Source organism: Pristiophorus japonicus, chromosome 13 (assembly GCF_044704955.1).
Source record: "Pristiophorus japonicus isolate sPriJap1 chromosome 13, sPriJap1.hap1, whole genome shotgun sequence".
In the NCBI taxonomy this organism is placed as follows: Eukaryota; Metazoa; Chordata; class Chondrichthyes; family Pristiophoridae; genus Pristiophorus; species Pristiophorus japonicus.
In genome coordinates this window covers 152,363,749-152,385,760 of record NC_091989.1, presented here as the reverse complement: position 1 = coordinate 152,385,760, position 22,012 = coordinate 152,363,749, and the positions used below count along the sequence as shown (strand labels likewise).

Below are 22,012 nucleotides of genomic sequence, written 5' to 3'. Positions count from 1 at the left end.
ATATAAATCTCCCTTCATTAAGCCTTGAACTTCAACCTGTAACTGCAGTTTGTATCATTGGGAGGGGAGGGGGGGGCACTGAGATCAACCTCGGACTGCTCAAACCGGTTACCTTGCAGCATCAATTTTTTATTCACGTACTGCCAAAATTTATCTGACAATATAAATCATAGAAGTTTACAGCACGGAAGGAGGCCATTTCGGCCCATCGTGTCTGTGCTGGCCAACAAGAGGCTATCCAGCCTAATCCTACTTTCCAGCTCTAGGTCCGTAGCCCTGCAGGTTACAGCACTTCAAAAGTGCACATCCAAGTACTTTTTAAATGTGGTGAGGGTTTCTGCCCCTACCATCCTTTCAGGCAGTTAGTTCCAGACCCCCACAACCCTCTGCGTGAAAATATTTCTCCTCAAATCCCCTCTAAGCCTTCTATCAATTACTTTAAATCTATGCCCCCTAGTTGTAGACCCCTCTGCTAAGGGAAAGAGGCCCTTTCTATCCACTATATCTAGGCCCCTCATAATTTTATACACCTCAATGAGGTCTTCCCTCAGCCTCCTCTGTTCCAAGGAAAACAAACCCAGCCTATCCAATCTGTCCTCATAGCTAAGATTCTCCACTCCCAGCAACATCTTCATAAATCTCCTCTGTACCCTCTCCAGTGCAATCACGTCCTTCCTGTAATGTGGTGACCAGAACTGCACACAGTAGTCCAGCTGTGGCCTAACCAGTGTTTTATACAGTTCAAGCATAACTTCCCCGCTCTTGTCTTCTATACCTTGGCTAATAAAGGCAAGCATTCCGTATGCCTTTTTAACCACCTGGCCTGCTACCTTCAGGAATCTGTGGACATGCATTCCAAGGTCCCTTTGTTCCTCTACACTTCTCAGTGTCCTACCATTTAATGTATATTCCCTTTCAGTGTTACTTGTTAGCCCTCCCCAAATGCATGACCTCACATGTCTCCAGATTAAATTCCATTTGCCACTGTTCTGCCCACCTGACCAGTTGATTGATATCTTCCTGCAATCCGCAGCTTTCTTCTTCATTATCAACCACACGGCTAATTTTAGTGTCATCTGCAAACTTCTTAATCATACCCCCTATATTCAAGTCTAGATCATTAATGTATACCACAAAAACAAAAGCCCTGTGGAACCCCACTGGAAACATCCTTCCACTCACAAAAACATCCATCAAGCATTACCCTTTGCTTCCTACCTCTAAGCCAATTTTGGATCCAACTTGCCACTTTGCCCTGGATCCCATGGGCTTTTACCTTCGTGACCAGTCTGCCATATGGGACCTTAGGGGCAACATTTGCTAATGCAGTTCGGGAGTGTTTAAACAAATATGGCAGGGGGATGGGAACCTATGCAGCGAGATAGGGTGAAGTAATATGGAGTCAGAAACAGATGATAGAAAGGTAAAAAGCAATAGTGGAAGGCCGAGTAAACAAAGACAAGAAACAAAAAGGGCCACACTACATCATAATTCTAAAAGGACAAAGGGTGTTAAAAAAACAAGCCTGTCTTAATGCAAGGAGTATCCGCAATAAGGTGGATGAATTAACTGTGCAAATAGATGTTAACAGATATGATGTGATTGGGATTACAGAGACGTGGCTCCAGGATGATCAGGGCTGGGAACTCAACATCCAAGGGTATTCAACATTCAGGAAGGATAGAAGAAAAGGAAAAGGAGGTGGGGTAGCATTGCTGGTTAAAGAGATAAATGCAATAGTTAGGAAGGACATTAGCTTGGATGATGTGGAATCTATATGGGTAGAGCTGCAGAACACCAAAGGGCAAAAAACGTTAGTGGGAGTTGTGTACAGACCTCCAAACAGTAGTAATGATGTTGGGGTGGGCATCAAACAGGAAATTAGGGGTGCATGCAATAAAGGTGTAGCAGTTATCATGGGTGACTTTAATATACATATAGATTGGGCTAACCAAACTGGAAGCAATACGGTGGAGGAGGATTTCCTGAAGTGCATAAGGGATGGTTTTCTAGACCAATATGTCGAGGAACCAACTAGGGGGGGGGAAGGCCATCTTAGACTGGGTGTTGTGTAATGAGAGAGGATTAATTAGCAATCTCGTTGTGTGAGGCCCCTTGGGGAAGAGTGACCATAATATGGTGGAATTCTACATTAGGATGGAGAATGAAACAGTTAATTCAGAGACCATGGTACAGAACTTAAAGAAGGGTAACTTTGAAGGTATGAGGCGTGAATTGGCTAGGATAGATTGGCGAATGATACTTAAGGGGTTGACTGTGGATGGGCAATGGCAGACATTTAGAGACCGCATGGATGAACTACAACAATTGTAAATCCCTGTCTGGCGTAAAAATAAAAAAGGGAAGGTGGCTCAACCGTGGCTATCAAGGGAAATCAGGGATAGTATTAAAGCCAAGGAAGTGGCATACAAATTGGCCAGGAAAAGCAGTGAACTCAGCAGAGGAGGACAAAGGGTTTGATTAGGGCAGGAGAAATAGAGTACGTGCTTTAATTTTGCACGCCAATCTCTTGTTTGGGACCTTGTCAAAAGCCTTTTGAAAGTCCAAATACACATCATCCACAGGTTCTCCCTTGTCAACTCTACTAGTTATATCCTCAAAAAATTCTACAAGATTTGTCAAGCATGATTTCCCTTTCATATCCATGCTGACTTGGACCGATCCGGTCACTGCTTTCCAAATGCACTGCTATTTCAGCTTTAATAATTGATTCCAACATTTTCCCCACTACTGATGTCAGGCTAACCGGTCCATAATTACCCGTTTTCTCTCTCCCTCCTTTTTAAAAAAGTGGTGTCACATTAGCTACCCTCCAGTCCATAGGAACTGATCCAGAGTTGATAGACTGTTGGAAAATGATCACCAGTGCATCCACTATTTCTAGGGACACTTCCTTAAGTACTCTTGGATGCAGACTATCAGGCCCTGGGGATTTATCGGCCTTCAATCCCATCAATTTCCCGCCTAATAAGGATTTCCTTCAGTTCCTCCTTCTCTCTAGACCCTCGGTCCCCTAGTATTTCCGGAAGGTTATTTGTGTCTTTCTTCATGAAGACAGAACCAAAGTATTTGTTCAACTGTCTGCCATTTCTTTGTTCCCCATTATAAATTCACCTGATTCTGACTGCAAGGGACCTACGTTTGTCTTCACTAAGCTTTTTCTCGTCACATATCTATCGAAGCTTTTGCAGTCAGTTTTTATGTTCCCAGCAAGCTTTCACTCCTACTCTATTTTCCCCCTCCTAATTAAACCCTTTGTCCTCCTCTGCTGGATTCTAAATTTCTCCCAGTCCTCAGGTTTGCTGCTTTTTCTGGCTAATTTATATGCCTCTTCCTTGGATTACCCTTGTTAGCCACAGTTGAGCCACCTTGCCCGTTTTATTTTTACTCCAGACAGGGATGTACAATTGTTGAAGTTCATCCATGTGATCTTTAAATGTCTGCCATTGCCTATTCACCGTTAACCCTTTAAGTATCATTCGCCAATCTATTCTAGCCAATTCATGTCTCATACCATTGAAGTTACCTTTCTTAAGTTCAGGACCCTAGTCTCTGCATTAGCTGTGTAACTCTCCAGCTTAATAAAGAATTCTACCGTATTATGGTCACTCTTCCCCAAGGGGCCTCACACAACCAGATTGTTAATTAGTCCTTTTTCATTACACATCTAGGATGGCCAGTCCTCCAGTTGGTTCCTCGACATATTGGTCTAGAAAACCATCCCTAATACACTCCAGGAAATCCTCCTCCACCGTATTGCTACCAGTTTGGTTAGCCCAATCTATACGTAGATTAAAGTCGCCCATGATAACTGCTGTACCTTTATTGCACGCATCCCTAATTTCTTGTTTGATGCTGTCCCCAACCTCACTACTACTGTTTGGTGGTCTGTACACAACTCCCACTAGCGTTTTCTGCCCTTTGGTGTTCTGCAGCTCTACCATTCAGATTTCACATCATCCAAGCTAACGTCCTGCCTTACTATTGCGTTAATCTCCTCTTTAACCAGCAACGCTACCCCACCTAACTTTTCCTTTCTGTCTAACCTTCCTGAATGTTGAATATCCCTGGATGTTGAGTTCCCAGCCTTGGTCACCCTCGATCGATGTCTCCATAATCCCAATTATATCATATTCGTTAATAGCTGCCTGCACAGTTAATTTGTCCACCTTATTATGAATACTCCTCACATTGAGGTACAGAGCTTTCAGGCTTGTCTTTTTAACACACTTTGTCCCTGTAGAATTTTGCTGTAATGTAATCTTTTTTGAATTTTGCCTTGGGTTTCTCTGCCCTCCACTTTTAATTTTCTTCTTTCTATCTTTTGCTTCTGCCCCCATTTTACTTCCCTCTGTCTCCCTGCATAGGTTCCCATCCCCTGCCATATTAGTTGAACCCCTCCCCAACAGCACTAGCAAATACTCCCCCTCGGACATTTTTTTCCGGTCCTGCCCAGGTGCAGACCGTCTGGTTTGTACTGATCCCACCTCCCCCAGAACCGGTTCCAACGTCTCAGGAATTTGAATCCCTCCCTTCTGCACCACTCCTCAAGCCACATATTCATCTTAGCTATCCTGCTATTTCTACTCTAACTAGCACGTGGCACTGGTAGAAATCCTGAGATTACTACCTTCGAGGTCCTGTTTTTTAAATTTAACTCCTAGCTCCCTAAAATTCAGCTTGTAAGACCTCATCCCGTTTTTTACCTATATCGTTTGTACCTATATGCACCACGACAACTGGCTGTTCACCCTCCTCCTCCAAAATGTCCTGCACCCGCTCAGAGATTGTTTTGCGAAAACAGACGCAAAGTATTCATTAAAAACCATACCCACATCTTCCGCCTCCACACACAGATTACCCTCATGGTCTTGAATAGGTCCTACCCTTTCTTTAGTTATCCTCTTGCTCTTAATATATTTATAAAACATCTTTGGGTTTTCCTTTATTTTAACTGCCAAGAATTTTTCATGCTCTCTGCTTTCCTTAAATCCTTTTTAATTTCACCCCTGCACTTTCTACACTCCTCTAGAGATTCTGCAGTATTGAGTTCTCGGTATCTGATAAAGAAAAGAAGCTTCAAAAATAAACTTATCGACAGCAGAATCACAAGGAAAAATGTAAGGTTAGAGATATCATCCAAAATAGAGCTTATTGGACAACTTGAATTCTAGTTGAGCTTCCAGTTGAGGAATTATTAAATTGATTTTTTTTATTGCAGTCTTCTTCTTTCCTCTCCTGAAGCTGTAGTCTTCTCACTGAGCTCTGATTTCCTGGTTTGCAGTTGCCTTCCCCAAGAGCTATTATTCAGTGTTGATAATGGGTGCTTGCAGCCTTTTTGACACTAGGGGACAGCACAGTCTACTCTGATAGTTTCCTCACCCAATAACCACACTTCAAGCAGGATCCCTGTCTAATTTAATCCCCTCCCCCACCCCCAATCCAGGAGTGCAGAAACCAATTGGAGCACCCCTACAGTTGCTCCACACAAGATCAGGACTGACTCGGGGCCAAACCTTATGGCCTGTATGGGTCAGCTAGTCACCGATAAATTCACTGAGCTTTTGGGGGTAGCTATACATTGCTGTTATCTTGAATCAGCTTTTTGTCAACAAATTTGAGCCCAATCAGCTTTTATTTGTTTTATGCATTTTAGTTATTCTGGAGAGGAAGAACTTCACTACACAACATTATCATTTTTGAATGGGGCCTAACCCCAGCTCTTGGGCTCCTTAGCTAGAAGTTTGAGGTAAAACCACCCCCTTTGTATTCAATGTTTTGGTTTTGCTAATGAGAGGTCTTTCAAAGGGTGTTTAGTAATTCCATAATGAACACAAAAAAAGGTCACTTTGCATTGTGTGCATTTTTAACACACTCATTTTGTTGATAAAAAGCTAATTTCCATGAGCCAGTAATGAAGCCATGAGTAAAAGCTTAAATTTATTGCAGACACAAACATATATCCCACAGATTGTTTATTGGTGATAGCGGGGCAGGAACTTACAGTTCGTCTTTCAATTTCTCATTTAGGCTTTCACTTAACTTCAAAGAGCCTTTCCTTGGTAACTTAATGGTTCCTAGCACATCAATATCTTTGATCAATACCTACTCAAACACTATCACTGTATTAGCCAGTGTTTCACAACAACAACTTGTATTTATATCGCACCTTCAATGTAGTGAAACGTCCCATGATGCTTTACAGGAGTATTATGATAACAAAAAAATTGACATCGAGCGCATAAGGAGAAATTAGGGCAGGTGACCAAAAGCTCGGTCAAAGAGGTAGGTTTTAAGGAGCATCTTGAAGGAGGAAAGAAAGAGAGGTAGAGAGACGGAGAAGTTTAGGGCAGTGAATTCCAGAGCTTAGAGCCTAGGTAACAGAAGGCACGCCACCAGTGGTTGAGTGATTATAATCAGGGATGCTCACGAGGGCAGAATTAGAGGAGCGCAGAATTCTCGGGGTGGGGGGCTGGAGGAGATTACAGAGATAGGGAGGGGCGAGGCCATGGAGGGATTTGAAAACGAGGATGAGAATTTTGAAATCGAGGCGTTGCTTAACCGGGAGCCAATGTAGATCAGCGAGCACAGGGGTGATGGGTGAGCGGGACTTGGTGCGAGTTAGGACACGGGCAGCCGAGTTCTGTATCACCTCTAGTTTACGTCCAATTTACTTAACAAATAGGCATTATGTTGATGTCAACTGTATAACTATCAAGTGTCTAATTATCAACAGTACCATAATAAGCCACGAGTTCTGATCTACAGTGGAAAGCGAGAACAATCACAGGTGTGACCTGTAAATAATATATTGTAGTAAAAGCAATGTTCCAGGGTGGGATTTCCTGAAAGGGCATTCCTCACTGGCACAAACATCCTCACAGGGGACTACATCCCCATAAAAGGAACAAGAAAATGCATTGAGTTTGTTTTTAAACTGATTTCTGATGCGTTGCTGTGGCATTCCGACAGGACTTCAATAGCATGTTTCAAACAGAGTAGCCATTGTGTATTGCAGCTCGCAGTAGGATCTGCATTCAGCTCCACAGAGATGCAGTTACAGGAAGAGCTAGTGTTCGGTTTCTCACAGTAAATAAACCTGTCCTGTCCTAACTTGACCTTCATCTCTCAAGCAGTCATGATTTATCCACCTTTTTCCCGGATTACCTGTTGGCCCAACACTGGTTATCTCCCATCCTCTGTAGTTCTCTGGGAAGTGAAGCATCACTAAACCGCTTCCACTGTGTGAACAGCACAGGCTCCAGTCTCAGCCACCAAAACTTCAGGAACAAGACATAACAGGCTGACATTAACCATAGTTAACAATAGGGTAAGGCTTAGTAGTTTCATATTCAAAACTTTTCCTTGGACAAACAAAATATCACGTTTTAACTAAAGGTTAAATTGTGGCAGGCCCAAATAGACCGATAGCAGACAGCAGTTACACTGGGCTAGAGTTTCCCTATCCTGTTTTTCTAGCGCCCTCACCCGAGGTACGCCGCTTTTGTCCGCCTCCAAGCGCGCCGAAAAAAGATGTCGGTATTCTGGCTGCTCGCCAGCCTCATCGGTCGTAACGCAGCGTGGCCCGATGGATTGGGGGCGGAGCCAGGTCTCGGCGCTGAAAACAGTGCCGGGACCACTGCACTGGCCACATGGGCTCCCTCATCGGCAGCCGCTGCCTTCCCAAAGGTAGGACTTCTATTTTTTATTTGTTATTTATTGATTGATTTTGGTGCTTTAGGTGCAGGGTTCCTTCTATTTTATTTGTTAATTAATTGCTTATTACTTTTTGTGCTTTGTTTGGTGCTTGCTGTATTTATTTGCGCCGATTCCTCAACTCTAGGTAAGGTTTTTCTGTGCGGACAGAAGTAGCAGCATACGCTGGCCTAAGTTAGTTTGGAGCAACTATTTGCTGGCCAAATGTCTAAAACGGGGATAAGTAGCTGGGAACACCCCCTTTTGAAAAAAAAACTGAACTAAAAAAAAAAATCGAACTCACTTACACTGGCGCAAATTAAATGACCAGAATTGCAACTAAAAAGATAGTCCAGAAAAATCAAGTTGCTCCAAAAAAAAACAACTCCTGGGGAAACTTGGGCCCAAGGTTGTGGCACAAGGTTAAACATGCTAGAGAAATATGAATCTCCATTGTATCTCTGAACTGAAGAAATTCTTAAATTTTCATTTTGTAAACACAACATTCAGCAACTAAACTGGCAACTAAATACCCTGAAGTTGCAGTTACTTTTTAGTTGGCTGTATAGGTCACCTGAAATCAGTATATACAATATACAGAAATCATTTAGTAGATTTGAACAGAGAAATGAGATAGTTTTATAATTAACTCTTTTTGGCTAAAATTGTTTCCTTTCCCCCTCCCTTCATCAAGGTGGGAAAGGATAGTGCTGGGGGTTGGAACAACTTTCTATCTTTAACATACTCGGGTATGCCTCCGCTACAGCCATCCGAGAGAGCCTGCAGTGAGCAGGACACCACAGTACTGCAGAAACACACATTGGAACATTCCCATGAAAATGGCACAGGTAGTCTTTCTCTAGTGTTCCTAGCTATCCTATGAGATGTGACTCGCCCTCCAACAGCCCAGATCAAATCAGGAGTTCAGAGTGTGAAAATTATTTATAATAAAACCACTGCTACCGAATTTATGGTGCAGCAGGAACCGCAGTCAGTGGGTAATAATTCCTCCAACTATTTTTGCTCCATGCTTGTGCCAGCTTATTTCAATATTTTAAACAATCAAACTATTTTTGGCTTTTAAACAAGATGCCCGAATTATGCCCAAGGTTCTGGATTCTGTGGAGGTCCCAGCAGATTGGAAAACTGCAAATGTAACGCCCCTATTTAAAAAAGGAGGCAGACAAAAAGCAGGAAACTATAGACCAGTTAGCCTAACATCTGTGGTTGGGAAAATGTTTGAGTCCATTATTAAAGAAGCAGTAGCAGGACATTTGGAAAAGCAAAATTCGGTCAGGCAGAGTCAGCATGGATTTATGAAGCGAAGTCATGTTTGACAAAGTTGCTGGAGTTCTTTGAGGACGTAACGAACAGGATGGATAAAGGGGAACCAGTGGATGTGGTGTATTTGGACTTCCAGAAGGCATGTGACAAGGTGGCACATAAAAGGTTACTGCACAAGCTAAAAGTTCATGGGGTTGGCGTAATATATTAACATGGATAGAAAATTGGCTAACTAACAGAGAACAGAGAGTCGGGATAAATGGTCTATTCTCTGGTTGGCAACTAGTAACTAGTGGGGTGCCGCAGGGATCAGTGCTGGGACCCCAACTATTTACAATCTATATAAAAGACTTGGAAGAAGGGACTGAATGTAACGTAGCCAAGTTTGCTGACGATACAAAGATGGGAGGAAAAGCAACATGTGAGGAGGACACAAAAAAATCTGCAAAAGGACATAGACAGGCTAAGTGAGCGGGCAAAAATTTGGCAGATGGAGTATAGTGTTGGAAAATGTGAGGTCATGCACTTTGGCAGAAAAAAAATCAAAGAGCAAGTTATTATTTAAATGGAGAAAGATTGCAAAGTGCCGCTGTATAGCGGGACCTGGGGAAACACAAAAGGATAGTAATGCAGGTAAAGCAAGTGATGAGGAAGGCCAATGGTATCTTAGCCTTTATTGCAAAGGGGATGGAGTATAAAAGCAGAGAAGTCTTGCTACAGCTATATAAGATATTGGTGAGGCCACACCTGGAATACTGCGTGCAGTTTTGGTTTCCATATTTACGAAAGGATATACTTGCTTTGGAGGCTGTTCAGAGAAGGTTCACTAGGTTGATTCCGGGGATGAGGGGGTTGACTTATGAGGAAAGGTTGAGTAGGTTGGGCCTCTATTCATTGGAATTCAGAAGAATGAGAAGTGATCTTATCGAATCGTATAAGATTATGAGGGGGCTTGACAAGGTGGATGCAGAGAGGATGTTTCCACTGATGGGGGAGACTAGATCTAGAGGGCATGATCTTAGAATAAGGGGCCGCCCATTTTAAACAGAGTTGAGGAGAAATTTCTTCTCTGAGGGTTGTAAATCTATGGAATTCACTGTCTCAGAGAGCTGTGAAAGCTGGGACATTGAATAAATTTAAGACAGAAATAGACAGTTTCTTAAACGATAAGGGGATAAGGGGTTATGGGGAGCGGGCGGGGAAGTGGAGCTGAGTCCATGGTCAGATCAGCCGTGATCTTATTGAATGACGGAGCAGGCTCGAGGGGCCGGATGGCCTACTCCTGCTCCTATTTCTTATGTTGTTATGTTAGCCGCTTCTTATATTGTGTTTGTGCAATCAACACAATTCATATCATTGTGCAAAGTTGTGAATGAAGTATAATGAATTATATACAATTAAATTTCACTAAATTTTAAATGTGTATTCACAGCCAGCTCTTCACAGACTGTTTAATGATGACACAAAGCTGTTGAAGGAGCTTACCAGATTTGTACCATATCACATAATCAGGGGCTCATCACTACTCCAGAACTTTATAAACAGTTTAAAACAGATATTCAGAGATATACACAGGTAGATATAGCTTAGGTGACCAGAACCCAGTTGCAAAGCACAAGTTGTGATTTGACCATGTAAGCACAACAACCAATTTTATGTTGACATAGCCCAGATATTCTAACAAACAGTAGATACGCTAACATACAGTACACTAATTACTAGCTAATTAAATTATGATTGAATGTATTGGCCTGAGACTTCAGTATCTATTCCCCAAAGGAACAGTTTATGAACTCATGGAAAATAACAAACACAAGTAATTGCTGAGTCAAACACAAACAAATATAGAGAGCTGCAATGTTTGCACACAAATATTATGATATAGAAAGCTGCCTTTACCGTTGCAGATAACACCAGCAGAGGACATCGTACTCGGCTATCATTCAGAATACCAGCAATGACACAATCAGGTTCTTCACAGTCGACACAAGCATTAAGCAAACCCTGAAACACACACATTAATTATATCACTAATGTCCATTCAGAATATAAACATAAACGCATTTCCTGAAAGGGTGTCGCTAAGATTTATTTTGGGGTATCCGGGGTGATGTCTCCTTTATAAAGGAGTCAGGATATAATCCAATGATACGAATGATCTGACTTCAGGTCTTTTTAATATCCCTGCACACTTCCGCAGCACCAACCAACAAGGCTAAGAGAATGACTTTTAAATTAAGATGGGAGAATATATGCAGATTATATGCATAAATATTTGAAACCTCTCATCCCATGCAGAGAAACTGCTTGCAGAAGCACAGTCTGATTACATGTAATGATGCCATCAGATTTTGCTGTGAAAATAATGGTGCTCTCCGTTATTTATGCACAAATGGTACAGCAACTGCAGGCGAGGGGCAGATGCGCGGTTAAACATGGATATCCAAAAGCTGCTGTCCGAGTTGGGTCACTGCGCCTCTTACAGAAGAGATTCATTTTTCTTACGGAGGACTTGGCTCAAGTAACGTGGCTCGAGTTTTTGAATTTTACTCATGAAAACAAAAAGCTCTGACTAATAGTTATGTCAGTGCTTATATTACATTGTATATCTAAGATTGTAACACTGTAGCAAGCTTGTGACATTGCTGAAGGGTTTATGCTAACCAGCATGAACAATTATGGTTCCAAATCAACCATGTGAAGCTATGGGCCCCGCCATGCTAACCATGTGCCAATTACATCCTCAACAATACACAAGGTAACACTGATTATGCTACTTTAATGTTTAGCTTTCTTTTTAAAGTTATCTGTAGTTTTTCTTCTTTTTTTCTTTCATGTAACAAGCCCCCCCAACCTATTTATCCTGTCGCTGTTGCTTGATCGGAATAGTGGTCTGTTCTTCCTCTCCCTAATGCTCATCTTCACAAGGCAGATAATATAATCAACCTATCTTAGCTTATCCATCCAGAATAAAAGACTTGCATTCCTCCCATCACATCGTCTTACGAGAGAGAGAGAGAGAGAGAGAGAGAGAGAGAGAGAGAGAGAGAGAGAGAGAGAGAGAGAGAGAGAGAGAGCGAGCGAGAGAGCAAGCGAGCGAGAGAGTCCAAGATTTTTGTTTGCCCTGAACTTTCCTTTCGCCAGTTTTTAAGCATTGCCCCTTTGTTCCCATATCTTGACACACCTTGAAGTGGAGCTCCAGATTAACCTTTTAATAACTTGTATACTTCTTCCGGGGGGAGGGGGGGGCAGTAGTACATTTTCAGTCTCCTCCTTTCAAGACTGCAGAGTCCCAGTTTCCCCAGTCCTTCCTCACAATTTAATCCTTTGACGCTCGGGTTCAATCTTGTGCTCTTCACTACAGTCTCCCCACGGCTAGAATGCTTCCCTTAGACTTGGCGACTAAAACTGAACTCAAGGTGCATTCTGGCCAGGGCTCTGAAATATGACTAATAATAGTCTTTAATATTCCAAAATATACTCAACTGACCTAGAAATATTAGGCACTTTGTTAATTACAGCTCCACAGCGATTTGACGCGTCACATTCATATCCCTCTGTGCTGAAACGTTACCTGTTTCATCATCCTACCAACATGCAGCATCTGCCACTGACCTGTATTGAATTTCATCTGCTGTTTATTTTCCTATTGCAGGTTTTTATCTAACTCCTTTTGCAGATCACTGGCTTTGTCGTCTGTCTCAACAACCACCTGCCAATCCTCCATCCCGTATAACTTCACAGTTGAATTCTTAACACTTGCATATGCAGAAGTGCAGAAGGAATGAGGAGTTCTTTGAAGTCACCAAATATTTCTGTGCAGGAAATTGTGTTTTTTTTTAATTTACAAATGTGGGTCTCCTTGTGTCTGTGAGTGTGACAATAGGGTTGTGTGAATTTATGCTAGAGTATGAACAGGTTTATATGTTTGTAGACAAGAGTACAAGATCGAATTCCTGTTGGGGTCAGGGTGGGTTTGTGAGTGCGGGTTACAGGAACATTCCTCCCCACCCCCCCAAGCCTACTCCCTCCACTCATGTCCATGGCCCCCAGTACCTCCTTAGCAACCAGGAGACACACTATCATTTCTACAGTTAACATGGGGTTGAGCTTGGGTCCAGAACTCTGACTGAGTTGAAAAGAAAAGAGGGGAAAAAATCCTTTTAAGGGGCATTCATGAGACTGGACATAAAAAGGTTAAGGAGAAACAATAAGGAGAAATTGAGAAAACAGTTGCGGATAAGCAAAGAATGCAGCGAGCACAGACAGTATGAGCAGGCAGAGAGAGAGAAAAAGCAAAAAAAGTTAAAGAATGAAAGAGAAATAGTGAGAGGAGGAGGACAGAAAGAATGAGAGAGCAGGAGCCAATCAGACAGGAGAGTTACAAGGACAGCGAGACATGGATTTTTCTCTCCCTGAGGATTGCAAGAGCAGACCAACTACCATATTATAAAAATTAGTAAATGAAAAACAACTGAGTTCAGATTATGTTTTTAATTTGCTCAATATTTACTTTCACTATTTAGAAATGCCTATAAAGAAAAGAGAGCAATTAGAACAGTGAAAAAAACAGCATCAGTGCACCAAGGGCTAAGGACAAGGGAGGCGGCAGCAGTTCATGCTAGTGAGATCATAGCTCTTGATATAGTGCCTTGCAGACGGATATGATTGTGTGGAGTATCACTCCCGTGGATATTGGAACAGTGGAACATTTGAATTCAGCTGAAACAAAAAGCTGACATCAGTAAAAAAAAAAAGTGTCCATGAAGCCAACAGATTGCCCTAAAAACCCAACTGTTTTGCTAATGTCCTCGAGTGACTGAAACCTGTTGCCCTTACCTAATCTGGCCTATATGTGACTTCAGTCCCACACCAACGTGGTGATTTTAAACTGCCCTCCGAGTGGCCCCGCAGGACACTTAATTGTGTGAAAAGTTATAGGGTAGCTCGGGGTGGGTGGGCAATAGATGATGGCCTTGCCAGTGATGCCCACATCCCCAGAATCAACTTTAATGTAAAATAAAAGTTATCAAAGTAAAATGATGCAATGGCCTTGCAATATGCTCCTACTGTACGTTCTGGAATGTTACGATGTGGAGCACACATTTTACTCAGACTGAACAGGAGTAATGATCAGAACTAGATTCCTTACTCTGAAGAAGTGCAAGGTAATGCCAAAGGGAATCACAAATTCCTTGGAGTAGCCATTCCGCTGCAAACAGATAAAGAAAAGGTCATGAGTTTAGAGTCTCAATCCATGGGAATTAAAACAAACAAGGGTAGTTAGTATGAACACCATATTTATTACTCCCATGACCTGGAACTTAAAAACTCTCGACAAAACCACAATGCAGATTGCAATAAAGTAATGGTCCACCTTAAAAGGTACTCTATAAATTACCATAACTATACAAATATGACCACCAATACCATAAATAAAATAAAACATTTTTTAAAGTTGCATACTTTCAGTTAAATGTCACTCAACCCTACTCTACCTGTATGCATATAATCTATTCATTATATTTGGATAGAATTAACCTAACTGCTAGAACTAACCAATTTATTTAAAGGGCAAGAAAAGTCTGAGGGATAGTATTTTTTGTTCAAATGTACATAGAAAAAAAAACATAGAAAAAATATTCCTTAAAACTTAAGCACTCAGGTCAGGTCTCCCAGTTTCCAGCTGCTCTGGTGATGTCATTGTCAGAGACATCACTGATAGGAGCCAAGTGCATCCCAGAGCAACTTCAACGGAGTGACTGCTGCCAACGACCAGAACCTGCGCAGAAGCATTCTGTGCATAAATCTGTGGTGATTTAAGTATGAATGTATAATAATAATATAGTCATATTGCATGATTAAATCTATGGAATCTATGGAGTTCTGGGTTGGTTTAATAATGTATAATAATAGTGCGGGTTGGTTTAAGTATTAATGTATGCTATTTTCTCGGGGGGAGGGTTGCGGAGATTTATTTGTACTCCGTGTGAAGGGAAAGGAGAAGAAAATTAATTAAAAATTAATAAAAATGGACGGTTACTGTGTTTTGCTGGCACAGGTTTTCTTTTCCTGACACGACTGTTTGGCAGTGGCGATCACTTTTCACCACCCACTCCCCTCCTTTCTCTCTGGAAGTGTTTTCTTTGAAAAGGCGACAATATTTTCTTTTCAGTCAGCGAACAATCAATAAAACACAAACTGCGCGCGCAACTACTTCAAGTTCATTGGCAGCAGTCACATCCCAACTTCAATTAGTGTAATGAGGGAGCCTCAGCCTCAACCGGAGCCACGCAACCTGTCTCTACACCAGGAAAACATGCAGCCAACTGGTTCATGATTAATCTATTAACATATTAAAACTGACATCTCCACGCACTTACCGTCAACTTTTTCGATTATAAATTCCTATACCACATTTATAATGGAAACTGCCCATGTAAACTTGACACGCTGTAATTATACTCTCCTGCCAGTGGAGTCACTGGTGCACCACATTTTGCGTGTCTCCCAGCTCCTTGGCCTGCACTGCAGAGAAACTCCTATACTCCAACCAACTCTATTGCTCTGTTTCCCCAAAGTGCTGTATGTTTTGCTATTTAACTATAAATGAGATAAAATTAAGATATTATATAAAAGTAAGGACAGAATCTATGATTTACTTCTGCACATTATTCTCCTGGCTCAACATTAAAATCCTTAAAAAGAAATGTACCTCCCTTTTTGATGCGGCCGGTTGCTAGGCTGTATCCACGCTCAGGGCAGTCCAATTCTTCAGAAAGGACCTAAAACAGGCATTAGGCTCCTCATCATATGAAAGGGGCTGAATGCCTGTTTTGGGCTGAATGCCTGTTTTGGGCAGGCGCCCTGGACGCCTGAAAATCATCTGGAGACCATGATGGCGTCTGACGTTTGTTCCGGTTGGGACACAGTGCAGAGCCCTGCGAAACTGGTCATTGCTGCTCCTGTTTTTCCATCTGGAACATCGGGGCAACAATGAGCAATTTCTGCCCCAAAGACTGGAAGCCTTTACTTCAATAACTACAATTGTAAGTTCATTCACTGCAATCCTCTGATAGAAATAGAATAGTTCTATCCCCACAGATTAAAACACACAAAGAGCTGACTGGCATTTAAAAAGCAAATCTCCCGTCAATGAATGATTCCTTTTAAACACATTTCCACTGATTGTCATCCACTGTGCTTCATTACCTGAACAGTCTCTTGCGTTTAAGTGTGAATATACCTGTATTTATTAGTTAGCATAATTGATGGGAATTACATTGTAATGAGGTAAATCTCAACACCAGACTTACCAGTTCTATATTTGTAAAGTGAAAGAATGCTTCACATTCCAAAGTTGTCTTTAGTCTGTCTTTGTGAGTTCTGAACAGCACACTCGGAGGAAGCGCCACAAGAATTCTGATCATGCAAAAAAAAACCAGAGGAGGCAGAAACTTGTATGAAAGACAATAGTGAAATCAGCAGCTTTCACCATTCATCACATGAAGGTTATTATATAATATATATAAAAAAGGCAGTTTTCTCTATGTCACAGTTGGTAAACGTTGCTGCCCAGTGCAGAGGTCCCAGGTTCAATCCCAGTGTATGTATAGTTAGCTTCTCTCAGTTGGGGCAATTGTTGATCTCAGAGCCCCTGGGTTCTGGAGGGCAAAATGAAGCAGGGTTCCCACTCCTAGTTGCTATCAAGTGTCCTTTGCTGTAAAGTGCACGTGTCAATGTCAGGAAGTCAGGACCTGGTTCTGTTGCTATGCTGCCACAGTTGAACACCAGTTGACACTCCCTAGCTAGGTTCATGTGTGAAGGATCACCATTTGGGGGTACTAGAATCAGCTGGCACCTGTCACATTATATCCAGCATTGAGTGAGCACCTTCAGGAGAACAAGAGGAAAATGATTAAAGGGACAAAAACCTCCCACACGTAGATATTCCCGTGTAGTCACGGTTGTAGGATGCAACTGCACGGCTGCTGATGTAAACCAAGAAAGTGACTCGCAAGCAATTTAGAACTTCTGAACCGAGAGATGGGTCACAGGATTGCAATTCACTTTCTATTTTAATTTTTCAAACAAGATATAAAAGACTAAACAGATTTAAAAAGAAACAACATTGTTTGTCGAAGTCTCGCTAAAGTACTGAACATTTAGCAGGAATGGATTAGAGGAAGTGAGACTGGAGTCAACAGCAATCAGAGCACAATCGTGAGTTTGTGATCATCTTGTGATGTCTATGTGACTCATTCAGGTACTGCAATTTTTGGGGCATTTAAAGAAGCTTTATTTAGTAAATATTTATGGTGTGTCAGAAGAAAACTACATATTAAGTTTTCAAAGCAAGAAATAACTGGTAAAAATAAAAGATTTTAAAAAGTACAAATGTTTTGGTTCACTTGGGAATACCCTGGATCATTAAGTGTCCCACCTTTTCACTCTTCCTACTCTGGAATCTTCAGATTTTGTTTTTAGTTTACCCCACGTAAACTCGAGGTCATCCAAAACTCAGCAACCCGTGTCCTAACTCGCATCAGGTCCCGCTCACCCATCACCCCTGTGCTCGCCGACCTACATTGGCTCCCGGTTAAGCAACGCCTCAATTTCAAAATTCTCATTTTGTCCCTCCCTATCTCTGCAATCTGCTTCAGCCTCACAACCGCATCCCCCCCCCACCCACCCAACAACATGTCTGCGCTCCACAAATTCTGCCCTCTTGAGCATCCCTGATTATAATCCCTCAACCATTGGTGGCCATGCCTTCAGCTGCCTAGGCCCCAAGCTCTGGAAATCCGTCGCTAAACCTCTCCGCCTCTCTTTCTTCCTTTAAGACGCTCCTTAAAACTACCTCTTTGACCAAGCTTTTGGTCATCTGCCGTAATTTCTTCTTTTGTGGCTTGGTGGTAAATTTATTTGTTTTGTCTTAAAACACTCCTGTGAAGCACCTTGGGACATTTTACTACGTTAAAGGTGCTATATAAATACAAGTTGTTGTTTAATCTTTAATAGTGAATTAAAAAAAGTACCTCAGCTGGCCTATGTGGAAATGTCGTCAGTAAATCTTAATTTCATTTTCTTGCACCCTTTAGAATTTTGTGTTACGTTATGAGAGATTATGAAAAAAAAGGTACAATCCTATTATTTCATTAAACGATTCTGTAGTTTTAACATTGATTATTCCAGAATTGCTTTTTTCTAGAATTTTCTTTCTTGTTCTTACCGGGCGAATACTTGCAGTTCAGTCTGGTGCTCCAACTGCTTGCTTATGATTGGCGATTCCAGCCCTGCCAGTCTGTCCTGAAACACATCCAGGAGAAAGTGGCCACTTTCTAGTGATGGACTTTTACCGAGTGCCTTTGTCCAAACCCGTTCCAGATCAAACACCATCTCCTGTAATCAATTAAAACAAACTTAACGTACTAATAGAAAGATCTTTTTCAAATGTTTTCTAAAGACTAATAATTTAATTTACAAAAGACATAAAATCAAATTTTAAACAAAATGGGCTCATGGGTCTGGGGGTAAAATACTAGCATGGTTTGAGGATTGGTTAACGGACAGAAAACAAAGAGTAGGAATAAATGGGTCATTTTCGTGTTGGCAGATTGTAACTAGTGGGGTACTGCAAGGATCAGTGCTTGGGTCCCAGCTATTCACAATCTATATCAATGATTTGGATGAGGGGACCAAATGTAATATATCCAAGTTTGCTGATGATACAAAGCTAGGTGGGAATGTAAGTTGTGAGAAGGATGCAAAGAGACTTCAAGGGGATATAGACAGGCTAAGTGAGTGGGCAAGAACATGGCAAATGGAATATAATGTGGAGAAATGTGAAGTTATCCATTTTGGTAGGGAAAATAGAAAAGCAGAGTATTTTTTAAATGGTGAGAGATTGGGAAATGTTGGTGTTCAGAGGGACCTGGGTGTCCTTGTACACAAATCACTGAAGGTTAACATGCAGGTTCAGAAAGCAATTAAGAAAGCAAATGGTATGTAGGTCTTTATTACAAGAGGATTTGAGTACAATTATATCGGGCTCTGGTGAGACCGCACGTGGAGTATTGAGTAGTTTTGGTCTCCTTACCCGAGGAACGATATACTTGCCATAGCGGGAGAGCAACGAAGGTTCACCAGACTGATTCCTGGGATGGGGGGGGGGATTGTCCTATGAGGAGAGATTGAGTACACTAGGCCTATATTCTCTAGAGTTTAGAAGAATGAGAGGTGATCTCATTGAAACATACAAAATTCTTACGGGAATCGACAGGGTAGATGCAGGGAGAATGTTTCCCCTGGCTAGAGAGTCTAGAATAGGAGTCAGAATAAGGGGTTGGTCATTTAGGACTAAGATGAGGAAACATGCCTTCACTCAGAGGGAGATGAATCTTTGGAATTCTCACCCCAGAAGGCTGTGGAGGCTCAGTCGTTGAATATATTCAAGACAGAGATAGATAGATTTTTGATTATTAAGGAATCAAGGGATATGGGGATTGGGCGGGAAAGTAGAGTTGAGGTAGAAGATCACCCATGATTATTATTGAATGGCAGAGTAGGCTCGAGAGACCGAATGGCCTACACCTGCTCCTATTTCTTATGTTCTGATGTTCTTAAATTCAAATTACAGCCTAATCTTCTTAAAGAAGAATCGCAAACTAATTTATGAAATATGGTAAATAGTGGCCAGTTGACGATAAGCTGCTAAATGCAGAATGCATATTGTGAGTGAGGAGGCCTGAGTGAATTAATTCCAAGTCCAACACATTCAATCTTTGGCTTTGATCAGCATTGTGACAATTTAATGTGCAATTTTCATCTCATTATCTAAGGAAGTTTTGGGCATTGGGTGAGAATCCTAGTCCACTTATCAAAAATGCAAATTAACCACACAACAAAAAGCTATTTCAGAAACAAACAGCACATGTAACACAAAATGTAATGTTCTAATTTAAAGCAATTAAAGTGAAATATTTAGATTACATTTTAGAACTGTATAGAATCAGAATTGAATTTAAACTAATCATCAGTGTTTATTTTGTGGGAACCTTCACGTGAACATATATTTTCTTTTTAAGTGAGGTATGTTACCTGCAGTCGGCAAATAATGTTTTCATAGCACGATCTACTGAATGAAGAAAGTTCCGAACAGTCAGGCTCCTTACAGTACTGCACTGCAGCTCTGGAAATGACCATAAAACTAAAATCAACAATGAGAATATATCCCATTCTCAAGCCCACTAAAGGATTTACGCTTAGTAACCACTTTTGCTGTAATCACTGCATACAAAAGGTGTTAGGTAATGGCACTCTCGGTCAGGGTTATTTCCTGAAATCCGATTTTGATTGCCTTCAGGGGTCAAAAAGGAAACTCCCAGGAATCTTTCTTCCCTGAATTGGTAGGAATTTTAAAATCTGTTTCTTGCCTTTCCCAGGAGACTGGTGGATGGGAAGTACTGGGGGTCGGGTTGCCTGGGATGTACTGGGGGTCGGGTTGCCTGGGATGTACTGGGGGTCGGGTTGCCTGGGGAGCACTGGGGGTCGGGTTGCCTGGGGAGCACTGGGGGTCGGGTTGCCTGGGGAGCACTGGGGGTCGGGTTGCCTGGGGAGCACTGGGGGTCGGGTTGCCTGGGGAGCACTGGGGGTCGGGTTGCCTGGGGAGCACTGGGGGTCGGGTTGCCTGGGGAGCACTGGGGGTCGGGTTGCCTGGGGAGCACTGGGGGTCGGGTTGCCTGGGGAGCACTGGGGGTCGGGTTGCCTGGGGAGCACTGGGGGTCGGGTTGCCTGGGGAGCACTGGGGGTCGGGTTGCCTGGGGAGCACTGGGGGTCGGGTTGCCTGGGGAGCACTGGGGGTCGGGTTGCCTGGGGAGCACTGGGGGTCGGGTTGCCTGGGGAGCACTGGGGGTCGGGTTGCCTGGGGAGCACTGGGGGTCGGGTTGCCTGGGGAGCACTGGGGTCGCGTTGCCTGGGAAGCACTGGGGCCGCGTTGCCTGGGAAGCACTGGGGCCGCGTTGCCTGGGAAGCACTGGGGCCGCGTTGCCTGGGAAGCACTGGGGCCGCGTTGCCTGGGAAGCACTGGGGCCGCGTTGCCTGGGAAGCACTGGGGCCGCGTTGCCTGGGAAGCACTGGGGCCGCGTTGCCTGGGAAGCACTGGGGCCGCGTTGCCTGGGAAGCACTGGGGCCGCGTTGCCTGGGAAGCACTGGGGCCGCGTTGCCTGGGAAGCACTGGGGCCGCGTTGCCTGGGAAGCACTGGGGCCGCGTTGCCTGGGAAGCACTGGGGCCGCGTTGCCTGGGAAGCACTGGGGTCGCGTTGCCTGGGAAGCACTGGGGTCGCGTTGCCTGGGAAGCACTGGGGTCGCGTTGCCTGGGAAGCACTGGGGTCGCGTTGCCTGGGAAGCACTGGGGTCGCGTTGCCTGGGAAGCACTGGGGTCGCGTTGCCTGGGAAGCACTGGGGTCGCGTTGCCTGGGAAGCACTGGGGTCGCGTTGCCTGGGAAGCACTGGGGTCGCGTTGCCTGGGAAGCACTGGGGTCGCGTTGCCTGGGAAGCACTGGGGTCGCGTTGCCTGAGAAGTACTGGGGTCACGTTGCCTGAGAAGTACTGGGGTCGCGTTGCCTGGGAAGCACTGGGGTCGCGTTGCCTGGGAAGTACTGGGGGTCGAGTTGCCTGGCATCAACACAGTTGAGTGGGGCAGGTCTGATGGGCCAGCTGGTCTTTTTCTGTCCGTCACTTTTGCACGTCGTATAAAAGCTCTCTTGGATCCAATAAGTGATATAACCTATCTCACTATGGCTCCACTGACACCATTTGAGGGTGGAAACAGGGGAGGGGAGCTAATACTAAGAAGCCAAAAATAATTAAAAGTCACGCTTCATACAATTGTGGCTAGGAATTTGAGCCCGAGCTGCCATAATCTTCTGGTCACAAGTGTGAACTTTATCAGGTTCCGAGATAGTAACCCATGTACCTCAGGGAATAGGGATACTTGAAAACCAGGGTTGGC

General features: G+C 43.2%; 1 protein-coding gene across 7 annotated transcripts in view; it reads right to left on the bottom strand.

The window, feature by feature from the left end:
• LOC139278896 (Fanconi anemia group A protein-like) overlaps positions 1 to 22,012 on the bottom strand; it is a 129,600-nt gene that overhangs the window by 11,470 nt on the left and 96,118 nt on the right. For all 7 annotated transcript variants that reach the window (XM_070898142.1, XM_070898140.1, XM_070898144.1 and 4 more), the window contains 6 exons: positions 20,101 to 20,191; positions 18,233 to 18,402; positions 16,317 to 16,422; positions 14,153 to 14,212; positions 10,900 to 11,004; positions 7,189 to 7,301 (listed from right to left, as the gene is read on the bottom strand). In XM_070898142.1, the coding sequence (XP_070754243.1) occupies positions 7,189 to 7,301; positions 10,900 to 11,004; positions 14,153 to 14,212; positions 16,317 to 16,422; positions 18,233 to 18,402; positions 20,101 to 20,191 (645 nt within the window). The remainder of the gene's footprint in view (positions 1 to 7,188; positions 7,302 to 10,899; positions 11,005 to 14,152; positions 14,213 to 16,316; positions 16,423 to 18,232; positions 18,403 to 20,100; positions 20,192 to 22,012) is intronic.